General features: G+C 43.2%; 1 protein-coding gene across 5 annotated transcripts in view; it reads left to right on the top strand.

Moving 5' to 3' along the window:
• The window catches only part of SCN11A (sodium voltage-gated channel alpha subunit 11), a 92,284-nt gene that overhangs the window by 22,927 nt on the left and 44,068 nt on the right, over positions 1-25,289 (top strand). For all 5 annotated transcript variants that reach the window (XM_073222667.1, XM_073222670.1, XM_073222668.1 and 2 more), the window contains 8 exons: positions 2,429-2,547; positions 3,720-3,821; positions 17,220-17,348; positions 17,771-17,874; positions 21,476-21,649; positions 22,385-22,448; positions 23,871-24,012; positions 24,534-24,731. In XM_073222667.1, coding sequence (XP_073078768.1) covers positions 2,429-2,547; positions 3,720-3,821; positions 17,220-17,348; positions 17,771-17,874; positions 21,476-21,649; positions 22,385-22,448; positions 23,871-24,012; positions 24,534-24,731 — 1,032 coding nt within the window. The remainder of the gene's footprint in view (positions 1-2,428; positions 2,548-3,719; positions 3,822-17,219; positions 17,349-17,770; positions 17,875-21,475; positions 21,650-22,384; positions 22,449-23,870; positions 24,013-24,533; positions 24,732-25,289) is intronic.

Here is a 25,289-nt window from a genome sequence, read left to right as displayed (position 1 = left end):
GGGCTCTCTGATAGCTGTTTGAAAGTCCAGGCACTGACAGAGCTGTCCTCAGCAGACTGTCCCCCCTGGAGAAGGCCCAGACCTGGCAACCATTGTCTCACTGTGTGCCCAGCAGCGAGTGGAAATCCCACCTCCCTGGATCCAGTTCTGGGAGGTAGAAGGCTGGGAGTTTGGGGGAAGTTCTAGGAAATACTGGATATGAGAGCATTCTTTGTGGGCAACCATGAAAGACTGCTTCCAAAGAAGGGTCTCCTGGTTCATATGTCCTTGAATGGGGACAGACTTAGGGCTACCAGGCCAGATGGGGAAAGTGTGTAGAGTGAAGTGGAGCATGAGTAGGAGGACAAGAAAGGGCAGGAGAGATGAGGGGCAGAAACACCCTAGTGTTTTACCTTCCTCTTATGCCCCTGAACTTGGGGTACTTCTTGGAGGCAGAGTGACTGAATGTGAGTTAAGTGCCAGAGGCCTCCTTCTGCCTCCAGGCTGGACAGGAGACCCCCAAGGCAGGTGGCAGCAGGTGTGTGGTGGACAGGCCTAGGAGGACAGGCTCTGTGCCAGCCTGGGTGGGTATTCCAGGACCATCTCTGCTCAGCTGGGGTCCCCCATTTAAAACAGAAGATGTGATGCTCATTCGGAGCTCAGCACATGCGTAACCCCATGTGGCTGGTGCTCCACAATGATGCGAAGTCTGTGTGGCTGTCATCAGCACTCCACCTGGCAGACGAGGAACTCAAAGACCAGATGCGGACATGGCTCAAGCAGGTCAAACAGCCAGGGAGGGGTGCAGCAGGATTCAAACCCAAGGGCTTTTCTGCAGTCGCAGGCCACTTCTCTCCATTTAGGGAAAGGGGTGGAGATTGTTAGCAAGCAGACAGGAGGAGCTGGTGCCTATCATTTTAATCGTAAAACCCTGGCGTGTGCAGTTAAATGTACCATTAGTTGAAATATTTGAAGTACTCAGAGGAGGCATTAATAAAATATCAAAATCACAGGGCACAGCAGCAGAGCCAGTATCATGCCACCTGTTAATCAGTACAACCTGTCTCAAGGAGAGGTTTGCCTTCTGCCCCAAATTGTCTTTCTATGCGCAGGAAGGGCACAGAACCCCCAGAGTGAGTCTTGAGCTCCTGAGCTGGTAGCTTTAAAGAACTCGGTGGCCTGTTTCATTTGGGTATGGAGGCAACGAAATATCCTAGTTCAAACTACTCCCCGCTGCCAGGAGGCACCAGGCAGGGAGGTTCCACAGCTCAGACAGCAGCTGGCGACTGGGTGCTGAAGGCTGGTGTCCTGGTGCCTCAGCCAGGGCAGCACTCCACCCCTGCTGACTTGGGCCTGTGGGCCAGGCCTGTCATTTCTGCCTGAGCCATGCTGGAGCATGTGCCAAGTAGTACTTTTTGTAAATCTGGAAGGAACAGCAGAGACACAGGGAGACAGGAATGACCCTCATTCTGGGAGAGCTTGTGTAATGAACAGCTTTGGGGACACATAAGTGGACAGCCAGATTAATTAATTATAATTAAATGGAAAGAGGGAGGCCTGGAGCTGACGTTAGAAGCCTGTGAGGGATGGGCTGTTTGTCCAGGGCCTGCTTCATTCCCAGAACCCAGGAAGATGCACCAGGAAGAAATAGACGCAGGCTTGTGTTCTTCAGGGGGCCCCAACTGGCACTTTGGTGGAACAGTGCACCACTGGCAGGTCCATCCTAGGTTTTGCCTGGACCTGCACACTAAAGACCAACAGAGCCCCTGGAAATTGTGACAGACAGCCCAGAACACCCATATGCATTCCAGATGCCTTCTGAGGGCCTCCCCTGCCAGATGAGAAACAGCCAGATTTGCTCCTGTGTCCACAGGAGGATGGGGAGTCCTCAAGGTTGGAGTTGGTGGCAGACTCCCCCATGTAGGACTGCTCAGGCGTGACAATATGGATTTCTAGACCCCTTCTTCTGAGGGTCATTACAGAATTTTCATTAGTAATCAAAGTAATTTAAAACAATCTGCTGAATGTGATATCCAGTGCTACTTCCATGTCTCCAAGCTCTCCTGCTGCTCTGGTCTTGGAGTACAGTATGGAGGGTTTTGTATGCCCATTGCTCCCCTTCACCCAAACTGTCTTTATCGTAGGACCCTGTCTGCTCCATTTTCTAGAGCTTCTGGGTATCCACTGGGTGGGTGGCCCACAGCCCAGTACTTGGGACTCTGAGTGAGACCCAGGCCACACGGGGGGACCTGTTGGCCTCCAGAGTCACAGTGTAGGTTGGTCAGAACAGACCGTGGGCTTCCACTCAGCTGTCCACCCAGAAACTGTAGTTCCACAGGAGCCAGGCCACACTGCAACCTGTATGTAGTTCCAGTGCACTTTCCCCAAGTGAATTCATGGAAACTATTGTTTTGTCACTGCATGTTATTCCTGTTGTGTTTTTTTGCAGACATTTATGGTGTTGAACAAAAAGAGAACAATCTACCGCTTCAGTGCCAAGCGTGCTTTGTTCATTTTTGGGCCTTTCAATTCCATCCGAAGTTTGGCCATTAGAGTCTCAGTGCATTCATATCCTTTTGTGGCATCTTATACTTTACCCAGGTCATGTGGAAAGCACCTGAGCCCCAGGCTGCCCATGTTTGTTGTGGGCTGAGTGCCTATGGTTGCACGGGCCATGCCAGGGCTGGGGGTGAATGAGGTATGTCCCTGCACTCAGAAGGAAATGCACCCAAAGGCAGGTGGCTCTTAGGTGAGATGGCAGTTTGGGGCAGTAGTGTGCAGAGGCACCAAGGAGAAAGGGATGTCTAAGCTGAGACCCCAAAAAAAGGTTGTAAACTGCCGACCTGGGCCCCGTATTTAGCTGACAAATGTGTTATGTTGGACCTGCACAATGTTTAGAACTTTTTGGAAACATTCTCTCATGTTAAAAGTCCTCATTTCCAGGTTCTCTTGAAAAATGGAACCTCAGTCAAGGCTAGGCCTGCATTCCCACCTGGAAAAATCGGGGTAGTGAGACTCCACTCCCTCTTTAGAGTGATACACGCCCTGTTTCACCACATCTCCACTCACCCCGCTGTGACCCATTAGCAGCCCCTTTCAACCATTCATGTGACTTGCCAGCCTCTTTGGACTTCGAGTTTGCAAACCTCAGTCCTACAGGATACAGTACAGATAGGCAGGAATTACCAAGCATTTCTGGTATGGACAGTGGTGGGCCAGACCCTGGCAGCCCTAGGCTAGGGGAGTGGAAAGACCTAGCCTGGAAGACATAAAGAAGTTCTGAGGAGTTTGGGGAGGAAGAACTGTTTAGGTGGGTTCTCTAGAAACAGAGCCTGAGATGGGGCTTCTTACTTAGGTGAGTTAGTAGAGGACTACTCTCTGGAGAAGGAAAAAGGGAAGCAGAATGGGGCTAAAAGGGGAGATGAGCAAGGCTGGGATGCCAACAGAGCCCCACAGCTGGGCTTATGGGGAGCCTGGGAGCATGAACTGGTCCTGAGCTGCCTGGCCGGGAAGCCCTTCAGACATGTGGTGCTGGGCTGTAGCCCGCCCGGGAAGGGGGCTGCCATTTGGTCAGGGACAGTTCCTCAGGGGAGGGGACAGGAGTGAGCTGTTCTCAGCCACACTCACACTTAGGGTCCGGGTGTCTGTGCAGGGACAGGGACCCGGGGGCACCACAGCCCCACTACAGCCATGATGCTGTGTGCCACCTGCAGTGTGCCTGCCTTAACAGACATGGCCACGCTGTTCAGCATGTTCATCATCTGCACCGTCACCATCAACTGTGTATTCATGGCCATGGCTTTCGGGAAGGACAACAGTAACATAGACACTGACCAGGCAGAGTAAGTGACTGTCCTCACTCATGTCCTTAGCTTTTAAGCAAATGCTCCTAAAAGAAGTATGATTGCATCAGAGTTTACATATGTAGGAAAGATAGTCACCTCAAATACCAACCCCCCAACACAGATGCTGGCAGAGTTAACTTTATTTTTGTATACAGTTGTTTGTCTTTGAAGACCTTGAAAAATGACATTCATAATAAACATCACACACACAAATTTCATGTCCAGCTTTTAAGTGGTTTTCTTGGTGCTTACAAAGGCTTGTAGGAATCTATTTTGATGGCTATGTAATGTTTTCTCAGGTAAATAAACCATAGTTTACCTGACCTCTAGAATTTTACCACTACACATAGAATTACAGCAGCACCTTTTTGCATCAAACTTCTAAAAATGGTTTTCTTATGGTAGAAATACATTTCTAGATTCTATTTTTAGAAGTAGATGTACTAGGTCAAACAATACATTTTATTTATTTATTTATTTATTTATTTATTATTAAGGTATGATTGATATACACTCTTATGAAGGTTTCACATGAAAAAACAATGTGGTTACTACATTTACCCATATTATCAAGTCCCCACCCATACCCCAATGCAGTCACTGTCCATCAGTATAGTAAGCTGCCACAGATCCACTATGTGCCTTCTCTGTGCTACACTGTTTTCTCCGTGATCCCCCACACCATGTGTACTAAACCTAATACCCCTCAGTCCCTTTTTCCCTCCCTTCCCACCCTCCCTCCCACAACTCTCTCTTTTGGTAACCACTAGTTATTTCTTGGAGTCTCTGAGTCTGCTGCTATTTTGTTCCTTCAGTTTTGCTTCATTGTTATACTGCACAAATGCGGGAAATCATTTGGCACTTGTCTTTCTCTGCTTGGCTTATTTCACTGAGCATAAGGTCCTCTAGCTCCATCCATGTTGTTGCAAATGGTAGGATTTCTTTCTTTCTTATGGCTGAATAGTATTCCATTGTGTATATGTACCACCTCTTCTTTATCCATTCATCTACTGATGGACACTTTGGTTGCTTCCATATCTTGGCTACTGTAAAAAGTACTGCGATAAACATATGGGTGCATATGTCTTTTTGAATCTGAAAAGTTGTATTCTTTGGGTAAATTCTAAGGAGTGGGATTCCTGGGTCAAATAGTATTTCTATGTTTAGTTTCTTAAGGAACTTCCATATTGCTTTCCACAATGGTTGAACTAGCTTACATTCCCACCAGCAGTGTAGGAGGGTTCCCCTTTCTCCGCATCCTCACCAGCATTTGTTGTTCTTTGTCTTTTCTATGCTGGCCATCCTTACTGGTGTGAGGTGATATCTCATTGTGGTTTTAATTTGCATTCCCCTGATGATTAGTGATGTGGAGCATCTTTTCATGTGTCTGTTGGCCATCTGAATTGCTTCTTTGGAGAACTGTCTCTTCACATCCTCTGCCCATTTGTTAATCCAGTCATTTGCTTTTTGGGTGTTGAGGCGTGTAAGTTCTTTATATATTTTGGGTGTTAACCCCTTGTCAGATATGTCATTTACAAATACATTCTCTCATACTGTAGGATGCCTTTTTGTTCTGCTGATGGTGTCCTTTGCCATACCGAAACTTTTTAGTTTGATGTAGTCCCATGAGTTCATTTTTGCTTTTGTTTCCCTTGTTCAAGGAGATGTATTCAGGAAGAAGTTGCTCATGCTTGTATTCAGGAGATGTTTGCCTATGTTGTCTTCTAAGAGTTTTATAGTTTCAAGACTTACATTCAAGTCTTTAATCCATTTCAAGTTTACTTTCGTATATGGGGTTAAACAATAAACCAGTTTCATTCTCTTGCATGTAGCTGTCCAGTTTTGCCAACACCAGCTTTTGAAGAGGCTGTCATTTCCCCATTGTATATCCATGGCTCCTTTATCATATATTAATTGACCATATATGCTTGAGTTTATATCAGGGCTCTCTAGTCTGCTCCATTGATCTATGGGTCTGTTTTTGTGCCAGTACCAAATTGTCTTGATTACTGTGGCTTTGTAGTAGAGCTTGAAGTTGGGGAGTGTAATGCCCCCAGCTTTATTCTTCCTTGTCAGAATTGCTTTGGCTATTCAAGGTCTTTTGTGGTTCCATATGAAGTTTAGAATGATTTTCTCTAGTTTGTTGAAGAATACTGTTGGTATTTTGATAGGAATTGCATTGAATCTATAGATTGCTTTAGGCTGGATGGCCATTTTGACAATATTAATTCTTCCTATCCATGAACATGGATGAGTTTCCATTTATTGGTATCTTCTTTAATTTCTCTTAAGAGTGTCCTATAGTTTTCAGAGTATAGGTCTTTCACTTCCTTGGTTAGGTTTATTCCTAGGTATTTTATTCTTTTTGATACAACTGTGAATGGAATTATTTTCCTGATTTCTCTCTCTGCTAGTTCATTGTTAGTGTATAGAAATGCCACAGATTTCTGTGTATTAATTTTGTATCCTGCAACTTTGCTGAATTCAGATATTAGATCTAGTAGTTTTAGAGTGGATTATTTAGGTCTTTTTATGTACAGTATCATGTCATCTGCAAACAGAGACAGTTTAACTTCTTCCTTGCCAATCTGGATGCCTTTTATTTCTTTGTGTTGTCTGATTGCCATGGCTAGGACCTCTAAATTATGTTGAATAGACGTGGGGAAAGTGGGCATCCTTGTCTTGTTCCTGATCTTAAAGAAAAAGCTTTTAGCTTCTCACTGTTAAGTATGATGTTGGCTGTGGGTTTATCATATATGGCCTTTATTATGTTGAGGTACTTGCCCTCTATACCCATTTTGTTGAGAGTTTTTATCATGAATGGATGTTGAATTTTGTTGAGTGCTTCATCAGCATCTATGGAGATGATCATGTGGTTTTTGTCCTTCTTTTTGTTTATGTGGTGGATGATGTTGATGGATTTTCAAATGTTGTACCATCCTTGCATGCCTGGAATAAATCCTACTTGATCGTGATGGATGACCATTTGATGTATTTTTGAATTTGGTTTGCTAATATTTTGTTGAGTATTTTTGCATCTATGTTCATGAGGGATATTGGTCTATAGTTTTCTTTTTTGTGTGTTGTCTTTGCCTGGTTTTGGTATTAGAGTGATGCTGGCCTCATAGAATGAGTTTGGAAGTGTTCCCTCTTCTTCTACTCTTTGGAAAACTTTAAGGAGGATGGGTATTAGTTCTTCACTAAATGTTTGATAAAATTCAGCGGTGAAGCCATCTGGTACAGGGATTTTGTTCTTAGGTAGTTTTTTGTTTACCAGTTCAATTTCATTGCTGGTAATTGGTCTGTTCAGATTTTCTGTTTCTTTCTTGGTCAGCCTTGGAAGGTTGTTTTTCTAGAAAGTTGTCCATTTCTTCTAGGTTATCCAGTTTGTTAGCATATAATTTTTCATAGTATTCTCTAATAAATCTTTGTATTTCTGTGGTGTCCATCGTGTTTTTTCCTTTCTCATTTCTGATTCTCAGACAGTACATTTTTTTTTTTTGAGAGGGCATCTCTCATATTTATTGATCAAATGGTTGTTAACAACAATAAAATTCTGTATAGGGGGGTCAATGCTCAATGCACAATCATTAATCCATCTCAAGCCTAGTTCTCGTCAGTCTCCAATCTTCTGAAGCGTAACGAAAAAGTTCTTACATGGTGAACGAATTCTTACATAGTGATAAATTCTTATATGGTGAACAGTACAAGGGCATTCATCACAGAAACTTTCGGTTTTGATCACGCATTATGACCTATAAACAATCAGGTCAAATATGAATATTCGTTTGATTTTTGTACTTGATTTATATGTTGATCCCACATTTCTCCCTTTATTATTATTATTATTTTTATTTTTAATAAAATGCTGAAGTGGTAGGTAGATGCAAGATAAAGGTAGAAAACATAGTTTAGTGCTGTAAGAGGGCAAATGTAGATGATCAGATGATCAGGTGTGTGCCTATGGACTAAGTATTAATCCAGGCTAGACAAGGGCAGCAAAACATCCACGGATGCAGAAGATTTCTCTCAAAGCAGGGGGGGTGAGGTTCTGAGCCTCACCTCTGTTGATCCCCAAATTCTCACCTGATGGCCCCCCTGCAACTGTGCCTGTCTTAGGTTGTTCCTCCCTTGAGGAATCTTACCTGTCTCTGGCTAACCAGTCATCTTCCAGGGCCATACAGGGAAATGTAAAGTTGGTAAGTGAGAGAGAAGCCATATTGTTTGAAAAGGTTAGCTTTTTACTTCTTTGCAGATTTATGCCCTGTGGCTTCTATGCCCAGCACTTGTCTTGAGGTATCTTTACCACCTGGAGGAATTATGATACTTGGTAAATTCGATATGAGGCACGAATTCTATTTAAGGGTTGTAATTAGGAAGAAAGAAGAAAAGCTACAGATGTAGCATATGGAAGGAAACATGGGAGGATTGATTATTTCTTTGACATATCTTCTTGTAGAGTACCTTAAGTATGTATAGATTTTAAACTACTAACTAATTTGCACACACATATTAACATAATAGGAATACGGTAACATAAACAAAGCAAATCTATAATTACCATCCATCTCCAGTGAAGCCAAGAAAACCATTTAGGCATTTGTGAAAATTTGTCTATGATATGATGGATATTGTCCAACTGTACTTGAACCGTCTGAGAGAAATCAGACAAATTAAAGCAGCCCATTTCTGGGATCTGTTCACATCCCATATGTTCTTTTAACCGTAGATAGTCTATAGTCATAAGATTTTGGAGTGCTACACCTTGCACCCCTCCCAACTCCTGGTTGAGTTCCAACAGTACAGATCCGGTCAAATTCGTAGTCTCACTGTATGCACATGCCAGCCTAGACATCTCCCTCCTCATTCTTATGGCAAGTCCAGGAGACGGTGGGCTGGATGCAGCCACAACCGCAGCATCGTCCAGATCCCTGTGGAGGCTTTTTGATGATCATCCCCCGGCACAAGTCCTCCAGAGAGTGCTGATGCCGGAAGCTCCTCCTCATATCGTATCTTAGTTCATTTTCTGGGTATCCAAGCTAGGCCTTGATCTTCTGCATAGAAACAAACAGACCCTTTGCCCACACTTTGACATGCCCTCTATACCACTGTGCAGAACTCATTGGAGGTCAGCACACAGTAACTGCTTTTTTTTTTTTTTTTATTAAGAGAAAGGAATATTATCAGAAAAGAGTACCTCCATAGCTGATCATCTGACACCCTTTAAGTGATCAACATTAAGGATATTTAAAGCATGCGTTGATCTTTGATTTACCAATAGTTTTATCCTATCAAGGAGTAATCCCCCTTTTCTTTCTTTCTTTCTTTCTTTTTTTTAATTTTATTTTTAATCTATACCTACATGAAGAATACTATGTTTACTATGCTCTCCCCTATATCAGGTCCCCCCTAACAACCACATTACGATTACTGTCCATCAGCTTAGCAAAATGTTGTAGAGTCACTACTTGTCCTCTCTGTGTTGTGCAGCTCACCCTCCCCTTTCTCCCTCCCCCCCATGCATGCTAATCTTAATACCCCCCTTCTTCTTCTCCCCCTCCTTATCCCTCCCTGCCCACCCATCCTTCCCAGTTCCTTTCCCTTTGGTACCTGTTAGTCCATTTTTGGGTTCAGCCAGTACATTTTGATGCTTTTATTTTATTATTTTTATTTTGGTATCATTAATATAAAATCACATGGACAACATTGTAGTTGCTAGATTCCCCCAATTATCAAGTCCCCACCACATACCCCATTACAGTCACATACCCCATTACTGTCCATCAGTGGAGTAAGATGCTATAGAGTCTTTTTTAATGCTTTTATAAGTATATATATATATATATATTGACAAATATTTTCCAAAAACTTTGTACTAATTTACTCTGCCATCAGCACTGTAGTCTAATAACTACTCTTACTACATTCTTGCCAGCATTACATTTTTTCTTCATCAATGTATGGAATTAAAATGTTTGCATTTCCTTAATTTCTGGGTGGATTGAACTCTTTTTGTGAATCATATATTCCCATCTTTTCCCATATATCATTTTTGTTTGTTTTCCTGGTCAGCTTGAGTGAATTCTTTGTATAATTAAAATATTAACTTTTTGTGATTTTAAATTGGCTATTCAGACATACAAGTTAATTTTTCAACTGAGAGAGTCCAATATTTTGATAGGTGTTCTTTTATATTGTTGTCTTAAGTTTTCTAATTTAATATGTTTACTGCTTTAGTGTTTCAGGAATATATGGAGGAACAAATTGAATAAATAATAAGATACCATTTATTTCTATCACATTTTTAACATAGTATAATCAATATATAGAACATTCTAGCTGCCCCAGAAACTTCCTCATGCCTCTTTTCTGTCAATCTCCTGACCTCTGCTCCCAGCCCCAGGGAAATACTGATCTTTCTGTGCCTGCAGACTAGTTTTGCCTTTTTTCCTAGAATTTCACATAAATGGAATCATATGGTATTCATTATACCATACTTTTGTGCTTGGCTTCTTCCACTTAGTATAATGTTTTGAGATGCATCCGTTTATCACTAGCTTTTTTTTCGTTTTGTTGCTGAGTTGTAATCCACCGTATGGGTATACCACAATTTGTTTACCCAGTAACCTGTTAATGGACACTTGGGTTGTTTCCAGTTTGGGCTATTATGAATGAAGTTTCTATGAACATTTCAGGATAAAAGTCTTTCTCTGGCTATATGTCTGCATTTCCCTCAGTTAAATACCCTGGAGCACAATTGCTGGGTCTTAAGATAAGTATATGAGTAACTGCAGAGTATCCTGAAGTGCCTGCCTTGTTACATTTCTGCCAGCAGTATATGAAAGTTTGGAAGTCTTTATTCATTTCTTCTTTCCATTTAATTTGATTTTAATATACTCTTCTATTCCTAGCTTCTTATGGAAGAAACTCAAATAGTTGTTTTTATCTCTCTCTCCTTTTCTTGTACTATTATAAAAGTTATAAATATCTATCTAAGCACTACTTTAGCCATATCCCACAGATTTTGATACATTGTCCTTTTATTACCTTCATTTAAAATTATTCCCTACTTCTTCTTGTGATGTCTTCTTTGTCACATGTGTCATTTAAAAGTATGTTTAAAATTTTTAAATATTCATTTTGTTTTAGTTGTTATGTTGTTATTGATTTCAAATTAAATCCTCTGTCATTAGAGAGTATTTTCTCTAACTATATGTTAATTACCTATATAAGTATACTCTGTGAGATCTCAATCTTTTGAAATCAGGAGAAACTTGTTGATGGTCTAACTTGAGGAATGAAAAGAATGTGAATTCTGCAGTTGTTTGGTAAGATATACTGTAACTGGTTAGGTTAAGGTGGTTGATAGAATCATTTAGCTCTTTCATACCTTCACTGCTTCTATTAGTACATGTATGAGTATTGTATCTTCCTGATGTGTACATTCTTTTATCATTATGAAGTGTCTTCTTTGTCTCTAATAAAACTCCTGTTAGTATTTGTTTTGTCTGATGTTGATACAGCTACCCTGGCTTCTTACACTTGTTTGCGTTGTATATCTTTTTCCATCCTTTTACTGTCAGCCCTTTGTGTTTGTGTATTTATAGTGTATCTCTTGTAAAGTGTGTGTACTTGGTTTTTGCTTTTTATGCAGTATGTGCCTTTTGATGGAATGTGTAGTTCATTTTCATCTAATGTAATTATGGATCTGCTCGGATTTAGGTCTGCAGTTTTTCTATTGGTTTCCTTTTTTTAAATACAATATTATATAGGTTTCAGGTGTACAAATAGTGATTCAACAATTATATGCATTGTGAAATGCTCACCGTGATAAAGTTACCATCTGTCACCACACAAAGATATTACAGTATTATTGACCACATTCTCTATGCTGTACTTTCATCCCCGTGACTTACTTATTTTATAATTGAAAGTCTGCACCTCTTTATCCTCTTTACCTATTTTGCACACCCTCATTTTGTTCTCTGTATTTATGAGTGTATTTCTGTTTTGTTTGTTTGCTCATTTGTTTTGTTTTTTTAAAATTCCACATGTAAGTGAAATCATACAGTATTTGTCTTTTCCTGTATGATTTACTTTAGTTCACATAATACCCTCTGGGTCCATCTGTGTTGTCCCAAATGGCAAGGTTTCCTTCTTTTTTTGACTGATTAATATTCCATTGTGTATATGCACTGCATCCTCTTTATCCATTCTTCTATTGATGTACAGTTCAGTTGTTTCCATATGTCGGCTGTTATAAATAGTGCTGCCATGAACATGTCTTTTTGAGTTGATCTCAAGGGAGCACATGTCTTTGAGTTGATCTCATCCACTTTTTTCCTTGCTTCTTTGTTTCTCCTCCATTCCTGCCTTCTTTTGTGTTTATCAGGTATGTTTAATATTTCATTTTCATCCCTATTGGTTTTTTCAGCTTTACTTCTTTGCATTATTGTGGTTGCTCCTTCTCTGTTGCTGAGTGGGACTAAGAATCTGGTTAAGACCAGCAAGCTCAGGGTCAGTGCCTTTGAGTGGGGGACATGTACTCCCCTGGGAATTCTGGCAGTATCCCGGGGAGAATGGCCCCCCTTTGGAGGGTGAGCTGCTCCATATGAGAGGCTAACTGAGAGTGTAGGGGTGCTGTTCATTGTTTCCTTCAGCATTGTGGGAGGCGTCTGAGGTCCACAGAAGGGTCCCGTGGAGGAGACAGGCCTGGAAGGGGGCATTACTCCAGAGTGGTGGTTTGCCTGCTCAGCACTTTGGGTGAGATGCGAGGAGTCCTCTTCTCAGCGGGAAGTGGTGGCCCAGCTGGAAACCAATTTGCAGGAAGGCCATTTTCACTACTAAAAGACCTATAAGGGGAGAGGCAAAGAATCTTTGTCTGGGCTGTAGGGAAGTGGAGAGGTTTGGTGGGAGGGGGGTGCTGTCCCTGGTATTTGGACCAGTAGTGGAGCTGGGAAGGGGCTGTTGAAAGTGTCCTGGTCGAAGGAGGCATTCAGCTGAGTGCTTAGTCCCATGGCCCTGACAGTGACGCCCTCCAGAGGGCTCATTGCCTGGTGGGTTGAGGTCCCCCCCCCCTTCGTGGAGCTCCCCCCGCCTCCTGTTGGTGGACATGGCTCTACTGCAGATGTCATCACGGTCTGCCTGTCCCACACAGGCCAGGCTTCTGCTGGGAAAGAAAATGGTGGTTGTGAGAGGCTAGATGGTCAACAGAAAGGGCAGCAGCGGCTGCTGTGCAATTTGTTTGAGACCTAGATGAAAGCTTGAAAAAACCCCCCCACAAATCCTCAGTTACAGCCTTTTACAAAATGCTTATAACTTTATAAATTATGTCTGAGTTTAAACAATAGTATTTCAGGGTAGACATTAATTATCTGCTGTGTTCGTTTGTCACCAAAAAGTGGTCAGCTTAGAAAAAGGCTGAAGCAGAGAGGAGTGTGTTCCTGCCCTTGGTCTTGGCTCTGGGGGATTTTTCAAGTTCCTAAGACCTTAGTTCTTTAGGTTTGGGGGCTCACAATGGCTGAATAGTGTACTGGAAAATGTCTACTTCCTTTACTCTGAACCAGTAGATTGTTTGAATTGATCATTTCTGTCCCCACTGTGGAACCTCTGTGTGTGTGTGTGAGAGAGAGAGAGACCCAGCATTTTTGACAGCTTGGGGTTATAACCAGCAAGGTGAGGCATTGTGTTTTGTTGTTTTGTTTTGTTTTTCTTTGGAGAAGGAGGAAGGGGAAGAGAAGAAATGAATTGGAGGGTAGAACATGATGAAAGACTCAGGGAAGAAAAGGGAAATTGTTTTTTAAAAAATTGTGATAAATGCTCAGCACAAAACATGCCATCTTACCCACTTTAAGTGTGCCCTTCAGAAGGATTAAGTATATTCACATAGTTCTGCAATCATCACCACCATCTCCAGAACTCTGTTCATCTTGCAAAACGGAAACTCTGTCCGCATTAAACCATGACTTCCCATTCTCTACATCCAGTGCCCAGCATCCACCATCCTACTTTCTATCTCTAAATGATGACTCCAGGTCCTTCATGTAAGTGGAGTCATACAGTATCTATCTTTCTATAACTGGTTTATTTCCCTTTGCATAATGACTTCAAGGTTCATTATGTAGGTTCATTATATATTTTGGGTGTTAACCCCTTGTCAGATATGTCATTTACAAATATATTCTCCCATACTGTAGGATGCCTTTTTGTTCTGTTGATGGTATCCTTTGCCATACAGAAACTTTTTAGTTTGATGTAGTCCCATGAGTTCATTTTTGCTTTTGTTTCCCTTGCTCCAGGAGATGCATTCAGGAAGAAGTTGCTCATGCTTATATTCAGGAGATGTTTGCCTATGTTGTCTTCTAAGAGTTTTATGGTTTCATGACTTACATTCAAGTCTTTAATCCATTTTGAGTTTACTTTTGTGTATGGGCTTAGACAATGATCCAGTTTCATTCTCTTGCATGTAGCTGTCCAGTTTTGCCAACACCAGCTGTTGGCATGGTGGAGTCCCGGGTGGGCTGTGTGATTTCTGCCTGTGATTTCCTTCCCTTTTAAGGCTGAATAATATTCTATTGTGTAGACCACATTTTGTTTCCTCATTCATCCATCACTGAACACTTGGGTTGCTTCTACCATTTGTGTATTGTGAATAGTGCTGCTATGACCATGAGTTTACAAATATCTCTTCAAGATCCTGCTTTCAATTCTTCTGTAAATATATCTAGAAGTGGGATTGCTGGATCAATGGGAGTTCTATTTTTAACTTTTTGAGGAACCTCCATACTGTTTTCCTTGATGGCTGCACCATTTTACATTCCCACCAGCAGAGCACTAGGGCTCCAATTTTTCCATGTCCTCACCAACCTTGTTATTTTCTATTCTTTTGAAAGCGGCCACCCTAAGGGGTAGGAGGTAATATCTCATTGTGATTTTAATTTTTATTTCCTTGATGATTAGTGATACTGAGCATCTTCATGTGTCTGCTGGCCATTCTTTGAGGAAATATATATTCAGGTCATTTGATCACTTAAAAATTGGATTATTTTATTCTTTTGTTTATAAATTTTTATTTTAAATTTAAAAAATTTTATTGGCATATAATTGATGTACAATATTATATTAGTTTCAGGTGTACAACATAGTGATTCAATATTTATATGCATTTCAAAGTGCTCATCAAGTTTAGTCTAGTCACCAGCTATCACCACACAAAGTTTTTACATTATTATTGACTATACTCCTTATGCTGTACATTACATCCCTATGTCTTACTTACTTTACAACTAGAAGACTACCTCTTAGTGTCCTTCATGTATTTCACCTATTCCCCACTACCCTGGCAACCATCGGTTAGTTCTCTGTATCTATGAATCCATTTCTATTTTGTATTGTTTGTTCATTTGCTTTATCTTTTTAGATTACACATATAAATGAAATAATATGTATTTGACTTTGGCTTATTTCACTTAGAATAGTATTTTCTAGGTCTATCATGTTGCCACAAATGGCAAGACTTCATTCTTTTTTATGACTGAGTAATATCCCATTATTTACATATATGTATGTGTGTATCTATCTATCTATCTATCTATCTATCTATCTATCTATCTATCTATATCTTCCTTATCTATTCATCTATTCATGGACCCTTAGGTTGCTTTCATATCTTGGCTATTGGAAATAATACTTCAATTAACATAGGGGTGAACATATCTTTTTAAATTAGTGTTTTCATTTTCTTCAGGTAAATAACCAGAAGTGGAATTACTGGGTTGTATGGTATTTATATTTTTAATTTTTAAAGGAATTTCCATACTGCTTTCCATTGGCTGTACCAATTTACACTCCCACCAACAGTGTAGGTGGGTTCCCTTTTCCCCACATCCTTGCCAACACTTGTTATTTCTTGTCTTTTAGATACTGCCCATTCTAACTGGTGTGAGGTAATATCTCATTGTGGTTTTGATTTGCATTCCCCTGATGATTAGTGGTGTGGAGTTTCTTCCCATGTGTCTGTTGGGCATCTGGATGTCTTCTTTTCAGATACAGTGCCCATTTTTAAAATCAGATTGTTTGATTTTTTTGATATTGAGTTGTGAGTTCTTTATGTATTTTGGATGCTAACCCCTTATCAAATGTATCATATGCAAATATATCCTCCAATTAAGTAGATTGCTTTACAGTTTTACTGATGGTTTCCTTTGCTATATAGAAGCTTTTGAGTTTGATGTTGTCCCACTTGTTTATTTTGCTTTTGTTGTCCTTGTTTGAGGAAACAGATCTGATAAAATATTGCTAAGACCAGTGTCAAAAATCTTACTGCTTATATTTTCCTCTAGGAGTTTTGTGGTTTCAAGTCTTACATTTAATTCTTTAATCCATTTTGAGTTTGTTTTTGTTATGGTGTGATTTTTTTTATTGTTATTGAGTTGTAGGAATTCTTTATATATTTTTGATACCAACTTCTCATCAGAAATACGATTTGCAGATATTTTCTTCTAGGAGCCTTATAGTTTCTGTTCTGACGTTTAGTTCTTTAATCTATTGTCAATTAATTTTTTTACATGGTGTAAGGTAGGGGTCCAATTTCATTCTTTTGCTTGTGGATATTGAACTTTTCTAACACTCTTTGCTGAAATGACTGTCATTTTTTCCATTGAATAGTCTCAGCACCCTGTCGAAATTCATTTGGCCATGTATGTGATGGCTTATTTCTGAGCCCTCTGATTCCAGTGTTCTATGTCTGTCTTTATGCCACCACCACACTGCTTTGATTAGATTTGTGATGAGTTTTGATATAAAAAAAATGTGAGGTCTCCAGTTTTGTTCTCTTTTCTCAAGATTTTGGGTATTCAGGATCCCTTGAAATTCCATATGCATCTCAGGATGGATTGTTTGTTTCTGCAAAAAACATCATTGGGATTTTAATTGAATCTGAGGTCACTTTAAGTAGTATTGACAATTTGACAATATTAAGTCTTCTAGCCATGAAAGTAGTTGTTGAAAGACCCAGTTTTCAGCCGTGTCATTTACCCTCTTTGTTTCTTTGCTATCATTGTCTTCTGTACATCCAAGGGACAGCTCTTGAATAGCTGTGACCTACTACAGCTTCAGGTCCTAGTGCCCCATGTTGGCTGAAACTCTTCTCAAGAATTTGCCCATGAAGCTAGGCATTGAAAAACAACTTTATCTTTGGGCCTGTTTCTCAGAAATTCTAAGTACCAGGACTCACCTGAGGAGCTTGCCTTTCTGAACCTGGTACGCTGAAGACCAGTGTGTTAAATGTCGGACAAAATGGAATAACCCTCACCAACGCCGGATCAGACAGGTGGGCTCTCTGCTGGTCACATCACTTACCATGTTTCTTCTTGTTCTGAATGATTTGCTTTGCAGGTATGTCTTCACTGGGATTTATATTTTTGAAGCTTTCATAAAAATATTGGCAAGAGGTTTTATTCTGGATGAGTTTTCTTTTCTTCGAGATCCGTGGAACTGGCTGGATTCCATTGTCATTGCAACAGCGTAAGAATGTTAAAGATTTTTAATTGTAGAGTCTTGCGGTGGGAAAGAACCCCTTGGCTTCCATCAGGGCTGTGAGGATGCACATGAGTAGCTAAGTGTGGCCCCAGGAGTGCCCAGAGCTCTGAGAGTAGTGTGGCTGTTCCTGAATCAGGGAGCCAACCATCCAGAGGCCTCTGCACACCAGTCTGTGTCAGGGTCAACACTTTTGCCCTCATTCAGTCAGCTTATCCACTCACCAAGCACTGGCTGCGTTCTGTGCAGGATACGGGGGTGGGGTTGAGATTCTGAAAACAGATGAACAAGGAGGCGCCCTTCTGAAGCTCACAGTCCAGGTGAGCTGAGAGATAGCCAGGGAGCATTACAGCCGGGTGGGGTGCATGCTGGCATAGAGCGGGGCACATGCGGGCTGCTTTGTCTCATAGGTTTGTGTCATATGTGCCAAATATCAAGGCCAGCGGCATCAGTCTGTCATCCCTGCGCACCTTCCGAGTGTTCAGAGCTTTGAAAGCAATTTCAGTGGTCTCAGGTAAGGCACCCTGACTCCACCTCAAGTCTAAGGCACCTCAACTCTCAGTGGAGGGAACATTCTTTTATATCTAAAATTGCTCAAAATGGCATGTAAACCAAACACAAACTCTGCTTTACTAATTTATTCGATCATTCAACAAATATGTATTGAGTGCCTAATATGTGCAGGCACTGTGCCAGCTGCTTGGGGTCATCCAGGCCAGACAGACAAGGCCCTGCCCCTTGGGGCTTCCCAGTATCGGACGTGGGGGGCAGACACACACGATGCCTGGAAAAGCTGTGGAAGTCATCCAGCATGTTGAGGTGGTGTGAGCCATGGGAAGACAGAAAAGGGAAGGGCACCCCAGGAGGGCTACTGGGAGTCCTGGGGCTGGGGATGAAGGTCACAGTCTCAGTAGAGAAGCCAGGATGGGGTCCCTGAACAGACAGGATGCAAGCAGACTTGAAGGAGAAAGGCAGTCCCACCAGCAGGTGTGGGGAGAGTTCTGAGCACAGGAAAAGGCAGTACAGAGACTGGGGACAGGAGGGTGTGGGTGGGGCTGCAGCAGGTGGTGCAGGGTGGGGGTGGAGGCACCACAGAGGTGAAAGGCCATGTGAGCACCGGGAGGGCTTGGGCTCTGCTGGAAGGAGATGGGGACCCCGCGGTGCTTGGGGCAGAGAAGTCACAGGATTACCGGCTGTATGGGACTGGGAGGCTGGACAGGATTGGAAGGTTAGATGGTACTGGAAGGCTGTGTGGGACTGGAAGTCTGGACAGGACTGGGAGGCTGTGCGGGACTGGGAGGCTATATGGGGCTGGAGGCTGTACGGGGCTGGGAGGTGGAGGAGTAAAGGTAGGAGCCAGCAGAGCAGACGGGGCATGGGCGTCACTGTGGAGATATGCTACTCAGATCTCCAGTGGCAGGGAGTGCAGCTGACTAAGGTCCCCAAAGGTCCCAGTGGCCACCCGTCTGGATTCGACCTGCACTCACGTTCATGCCCAGATCATGCTTTCCCTGGGTGTCTGGGCGTCTAGTGCAGACTCCTCCTGGAGGCTACAGGACTCTTATCATGGGGGTTTGGCTCAGGGGCTCCTTGGAAACCTGGTCGAGGCTCTCCCATGAGTGGCACTGCATTGGAGGCTCCCTCTGTCCAGTCCTGCCTCCTACCCTCTCTCCATTCAGGTGTCAGCCCTGCGTTGCAGTCTGAGGCTCTCCTGCAGCTCTACTCCCTCCCACTTGGGCTTCCCAGGCATTTCACTCCGCAAATCTCTCACATACCTGGGCCCAGAGTATCTGCTTCTCAGAGAACCCAAACCGACCCAAGAGGCCAGTGCTTGTTGTGTTCTCAGGTCAGGCCATAGCCGAGGAGTTGGTGGCCAGTGGTCAGACTCTGTTTAAACTAGAAGGTAGAAACAGTAGGATTTCCTAATAGGTTGACAGTATGTGTGGTGTGAGCAGAGGAAAAGAATCAAGGGTGAGTCCAGGTTTTTGGCCTAAATGACTGGGAAAATGGTGTTGTGATAGACCAAGAGCAAGAAGGCTGAGGGGGCGGATCTTGGAGTCACATTAGGAGTTAGCTTTGAACACGTTCAGTTGAGATGGCTGTGCAACAAGTAGGCAATTAGATATGAGTCTGGAGTTCCAGGGAGTGGCTGGGCTAGAGGTATCATTTTGGAAATGATGAGCCTGTAGGTGGTGTTTAGAGCCGTGAAATCTGGTGAGATCTCTACAAGGGTCAGCACAGCCTGAGACTAGAAGAGTACCAAGGACTGAGTCCAAGGCACTGCAACCTTCATGGGGAGAGAAGAGGAGAAACCAGCAAGGGAGACAAGCCGGAGCCTCCAGTAAAGTAGGAGGGAGAGCAGGGTGGTCTCCTGGGAGGCAGGTGAGGAAGGCCCTCTGGGAATCAGGATGAGGCCAAGGAAGGGTTGTGAGGATGAATTCCAGTTTGTCAAAAGTAAGCTTATCATGGCACACCCTTGCTCTCTCCTTCCCCTTTCCTGTCTTTCCTTCATAAATAAAGATCTTAATTAAAAACTTTCCCTCTCTGGGTCCTTCCCCATCCCTTCTCTCCCCCTCTGGTTTCTGCTATGGTAGGCTTGGCTCTAGTCTCTAGACTCTGGGTGGTTGGGATCTTTCAAACAGGTGGTGGGTTACTTTCTGAAATGCCAGTAAAACAACTGCATAGTGAAAAAGAAGCTGTCAGTCAAGGATGCTTTATGTAGAATTTGTCCCTCTTCCTTCTTCCTCTTTTACAAGGTGGACCTTGTTTTTCCAGGTGGATTTGGGGCTTTCTGCATGATCTGAGTCCCTCATATTGCCTACGGGTCAAGTATACATTTGCTTCCTGAGCAGCTTTGGGGTCCCTTCATCTCTGAGCAGTCTCCACTGAGACTCGTGAAATACATGAGATCCCTGATGCTTTTTGGAAGTCAGGGTGTGAGGCACAATCCTTTATGGGACTGTAAAAATTACTCAGGAATCACAACCATCTTTCATCCTGATCTTCTTGCTTTGGAGAAGGCTCATGTCTCTCTTTATAGAAGAACATCAAGCTCAGATGATGCTGGAGTTCCTTTTGCCTGCAGCTGGGGACATAGTGAATGTCCCATCTTGGCTTGAAGGCCCCTCCTCAAGGTGGAAGGTCATTCGCTGTGGCCTCCGGTCAGATGCTGCTTTGTGTTCTCAAGTCTGCTGTCCCTGTTCACTGATCAGTTGACCCGTCATGTTGTGCCACCCCCCCACATTCACATCTGGTTGTTTCTCCCTCCAGCTGTGTTGAGAGCAGAGTCCATGACTCGGAGGTGTGCAGGGTGACTTGTTCTGGTTCCCCATCAGACTGTACATCTTTTTCCAACTCCACATCCTGGGACATCACCTTGGTAGCTTGAGACCATTTAGGGAAGAGGGGTGTGGAGAGAGAGAAGAGGGATCTGCACTGTGGGATTCCACAAACAGGGAAATGTGTAAATGCTGCAAATAAGGACTTTCCCACTCGCCTGCCACCTCCCCACAGATAGCTGGTTTTAACATTTACCAGCATACTGCAGATTATGTCCTCGTTATTGTGTATAACTTTGGCAGCCTAAGAGTGTGCCATGCGCACTTAATAGAGATTTCCTGAATGAATGAAAAAACCCTATTATAAACAGTAATCTGAGTGTTTTTCCTAGGATACTGTCATTATTTGGGTCCAGACAAAGCTCCATCTTCCAGTCCCCTGCCTCCCACTTAGCTAGTCTCTGGCGCCACCTGTACCCAGTAGCTAGTAGGTGGTGAGCACTAAATGTTCAATACAGCTCTTGCTCCTCTTGGGGGACTGCACTTTGGCCTCTGAGCTGTGTGTGGCCCTGTGAGGAGGTCCTGCATGACTGTGACCAAGCTATGCCTTATGTGGGTGCGGCCTGCTTCTGCTCAAGAGTCTTCTCACCTGCTCTTTAAACAGTCCTGTGGCAGACATAGGGCAGGAGGCTGAGGCTGAGTCCTGGCCTGGTGGGCCACCAACGACATGCAGCTTCAAAGGCACACCCATGGCGTGAGGATTCCCATTCCAGCTGCCTCTGGCCCCTTGCCTGTGCCAGGTGTAGGAGCCTCTGCCCATGCTGTGCTCCTCCTCAGGACTGAAGGTCATCGTTGGGGCCTTGCTGCGCTCCGTGCAGAAGCTTGTTGATGTGATGATCCTGACTGTCTTCTGCCTCAGCATCTTCGCCCTGGTAGGTCAGCAGCTCTTCATGGGAAACCTGAACCAGAGGTGTGTCAGGAGGGACTGTAACAAGTCCATGTACTGTGAAGGTAAATGGAGATGTCCCCCTTTCTGCCTAGCTTGTGCATGTTGAACGCTGAGTTCCCCACTCCTACTGCTCAGACGTCTGCATTCCAGAGGCTCCTGGGAGCAGGGATGGCTCTCCATGCATGGCTCTCATGGGGGCAGGTGCTTTGCTTAGAGAACAGCCTCACTCTGTGGCTTTCCATGGAGAAGGGAAGCCTGGAGCCGCCTGCACGGCCCCCATCCTCTCCCATGTGCTTCTCTGACTGTATCTGTGCCATGGTGAGCAGATGTCTTCAACATGCCTGGATTTGACCAAAGGTGGCCTACAACTTCCAGCCCCATCCCCAAGTGTTTTCTCCACTGCTATCACTTCTCTCTATGCTGTGCCTTCCCTGCACTGAGGTCAGCCCTATACCAGCTGCCTGTGTCCTGAATCTCATGTAGCCACACAATTTCCATCTCTGTCTTGCTTTATGAGTTTCTTGTGGGCTGAGTCTGTGTCCAGCTTCCTCCATGGGTGATCTCTGGTTTGCTGTTTTGTCCTGATGGGCAAAGTGGTGGTACTGTCTCTGCTCCCCTCTCCTTCCTTTCCCCTCATCTCTCTTGCTCCCTGCTGAGGGCTTAGGCTCAGTTCCTCTCTGGACATCCTCTTAAGTCATTTAAAGGGTCCGAGCCATCTGTTCCAAGCATAATCTTGGCATATTTGCTATTCTTTTTCCTTTATTTTTTTCTTGAATTTATGATTCTTTCCTTCTCAGACTACTGCTTTGAAAAGAAAGATTCCACTGACTACAGAATATGTGGCACCTGGCAGGGTGACAGGTAAGAGGTGTATATGCTCCATTTTCCTCCCAAGCAGAGCATCTCTAGACCTTTGAAGTGCTGTGGCAAAAACAGTCTTCATCTAATGATTTGTAGGAGGAACTCTCAAACAGTACTGGTTATTTCATGTGTCCAGGCAAGTTTTGATTCTAGAAAAAGCAAAAGGGAGGAAAACTAGCAAGAAATAATACAGAGAATTTCCCTGGGATTTAGGACACAAGTCCCTCAATGCTCCCTAAAGTGTCTAACACTGCATGAAAAAGGACCATGCCAAGGGCATTATCATGGCATTTCAGAACCTTTGAGGAAAAGATCTTAAAACCAACAAGGAAAAACAGATCAACCCAATCTTCTTAAGAAGTACTTCTCTATGAGCAGGAATGTAAGTAGTGATGAAGTCGGATGGGATGTTGAGGAGCTGACCCTCATTTTCCAAAGTAGGGAGTGAGTCAACAAGGACTGAAACTAATCAATTAAATACCAGTGTAAGCCTGGTGTTTCAAGATATGGACATGAAAGAGTTATAGGTTGTTTGACTTGGAGGTGTGTAAATGATGGTTAAAGAATGATGGAATGGTTTTTAGCACAAACCTTTTGGTATCAGTGATTTTTAAACCACATGCACCTATTGCTTTGTTAAAAATACTATATTTATTAAAAATTAGGAAATTATGTGCCCTCAGTATGTCTGATAGATGCACTTAATGATGTGTGCTTTGGTGATGTGGGTAAAGACCTGTGTGCAAGATAGCCATTGTTTGCAAAGTAAAATCCAAATGTTTATAAGAGCAAAAAGACTGTTAACAACTGAAACCTAAATATTCATCATGAGCAGAGCACTTAAATAAATCACAGGACTGCAAGACATGAAAAGAAATGAGACATTTATCTCCCTATAAGCTGACATGGGAAGTCTCCAGGCTACACTGTTCCATGAAAAAGCAAGGTGGAAGTGTTTGTTCAAAGACCCCTCCCACTTCTCTGTTGTAAAAGATGAACATTGATGTACATGTGCTCTGTAGTCATAGAAAACTTCAGAAAGTTACAAAAGTGGCTGTTAAACCATTGCCTCTAGGATTTGGGACTAAGAGTCTGGGAAAAGGGGGAGACTTTGTAGTTATAGTATAGCTTTTTTTTTACCATTGATTGTTCACTATGTCACTGCACTTAATTTTTCAGTGAAAAACTGCTAATATGAACTGACTAATCAGCCCATTTGAAAAGAGCCAGTGAGTGCCCGCATTAAGGTGGTATCTGGGAGGCTTGGTAGAGGGGGGATGGCCACTCTACAGACACCCTCTGTACAAGGATGTTCTGGTGTGAGCCCAAGGCCCTCCGAGAAACCAGTGCCATGGTGGGAAAAAGGGGAGTGGGGCTGAAGGGAATGTAATTCTTTCTCTATTCCCTTGTTTCCATGTCTAGTGCCTGTTCTGACCAGTTTGAATGCCGCCACACCAAAAATAATCCTGACTATAATTATACAAATTTTGACAACTTCGGCTGGTCTTTTCTTGCCATGTTCCGGCTTATGACCCAAGATTCCTGGGAGAAGCTTTATCAACAGGTTATCTATTGATTCTCTTATTCCCTCCCTTATTTATTACTGATCTATCTTTCTGATCAGTTATTTATAACCTACTGTCTATCTTCCAGCTTTGTCATCTATTCCTCATCAGTTGTTCTGCTAAATTCTGTGTTAGATCTTCTATTAGAAACAGACTCCCCAAATTACAAATATGATATTTGGAAGAATACTGCAGAAGCACTGCATCGTCCTAGAGATAGTACCCACTCCAGGTTCCCCACTGCTTGAAGTGCCACCACATGTGCTTCAGGCTTCATGCAACATTGCTGTCTGTCTTCCTTGTTAATTTTAAAATGAAAATACCCTTGAGAAAGTCCTAATAAAGTCTCTGAGATGGGGATATGACAGGTGAGTGACTGGAGATTTGGATGATGCTGAGACAGCTGAGCCAACAGGTGCGGGGGGTGGCCCAGTTGCTACGGCATCATCTCTGCTCGAGATGACGGCCGCCCTCCGTGGGCGAAGGCCCCAGACATGAGCATGAGCTCTGTCCCTCGCAGACCCTGCGCACCTCAGGGCTCTTCTCAGCCTGCTTCTTTGTGGTGGTCATCTTCCTGGGCTCTTTCTACCTGATCAACTTAACCCTGGCCGTTGTCACCATGGCTTATGAGGAGCAGAACAGGAATGTGGCTGCGGAGACGGAGGCCAAGGAGAAGATGTTCCAGGAAGCCCAGCAGCTACTAAAGGAGGAGAAGGAGGTAGGGACACGTGATGTCAGGTAGTGGGGGCTGCTTGGGGGTCTCCAGAGGGCCTGGGCCTGAGACTTGGTCTCAGCACTTTCTCAACTGATGCTTTCATGAGAAATTTAGTTCCTTAAAGATTGGTGTTGCAGCTCTCTCTCACTAAAGTGTCCTGGTATAGACCTCCTGAGAACAGGGGACCCTGGTCTTGATGCTCTTTGACCTTCTGAAACCTGGGTCTTCTGGGACAGATCCCATATTGCTGGCTAGAATGGAAAAATGTATGTTTGTGTGAATTAAGGTTTCTCCCCAAGCTTGCTGTGAAAATCTTGTGGGATGTTGTTTAGAGCATTTGGGAAAGCAGAAATGGTGGCTTTAGAGACAACAGCAACTGTCATCTCTGCCTTTCTGAAACTCCTGTCATGTTTACAGGCCATTCTCTTTGTTTCTCTGGTATCTTAACATTTTTCCAGTTTTAAGATTCTGACATTCAATTCTAAGATTTCAGGGCAGGGACTATGTCTTATACTCTTTCTCACCACTGACAGATATTTGTCAGGGGAAGCCCAGCATAAG

This window comes from Manis javanica, chromosome 15 (genome assembly GCF_040802235.1).
Source record: "Manis javanica isolate MJ-LG chromosome 15, MJ_LKY, whole genome shotgun sequence".
Lineage (NCBI taxonomy): Eukaryota > Metazoa > Chordata > Mammalia > Pholidota > Manidae > Manis > Manis javanica.
This window is presented reverse-complemented; position numbering and strand designations above follow the sequence as displayed.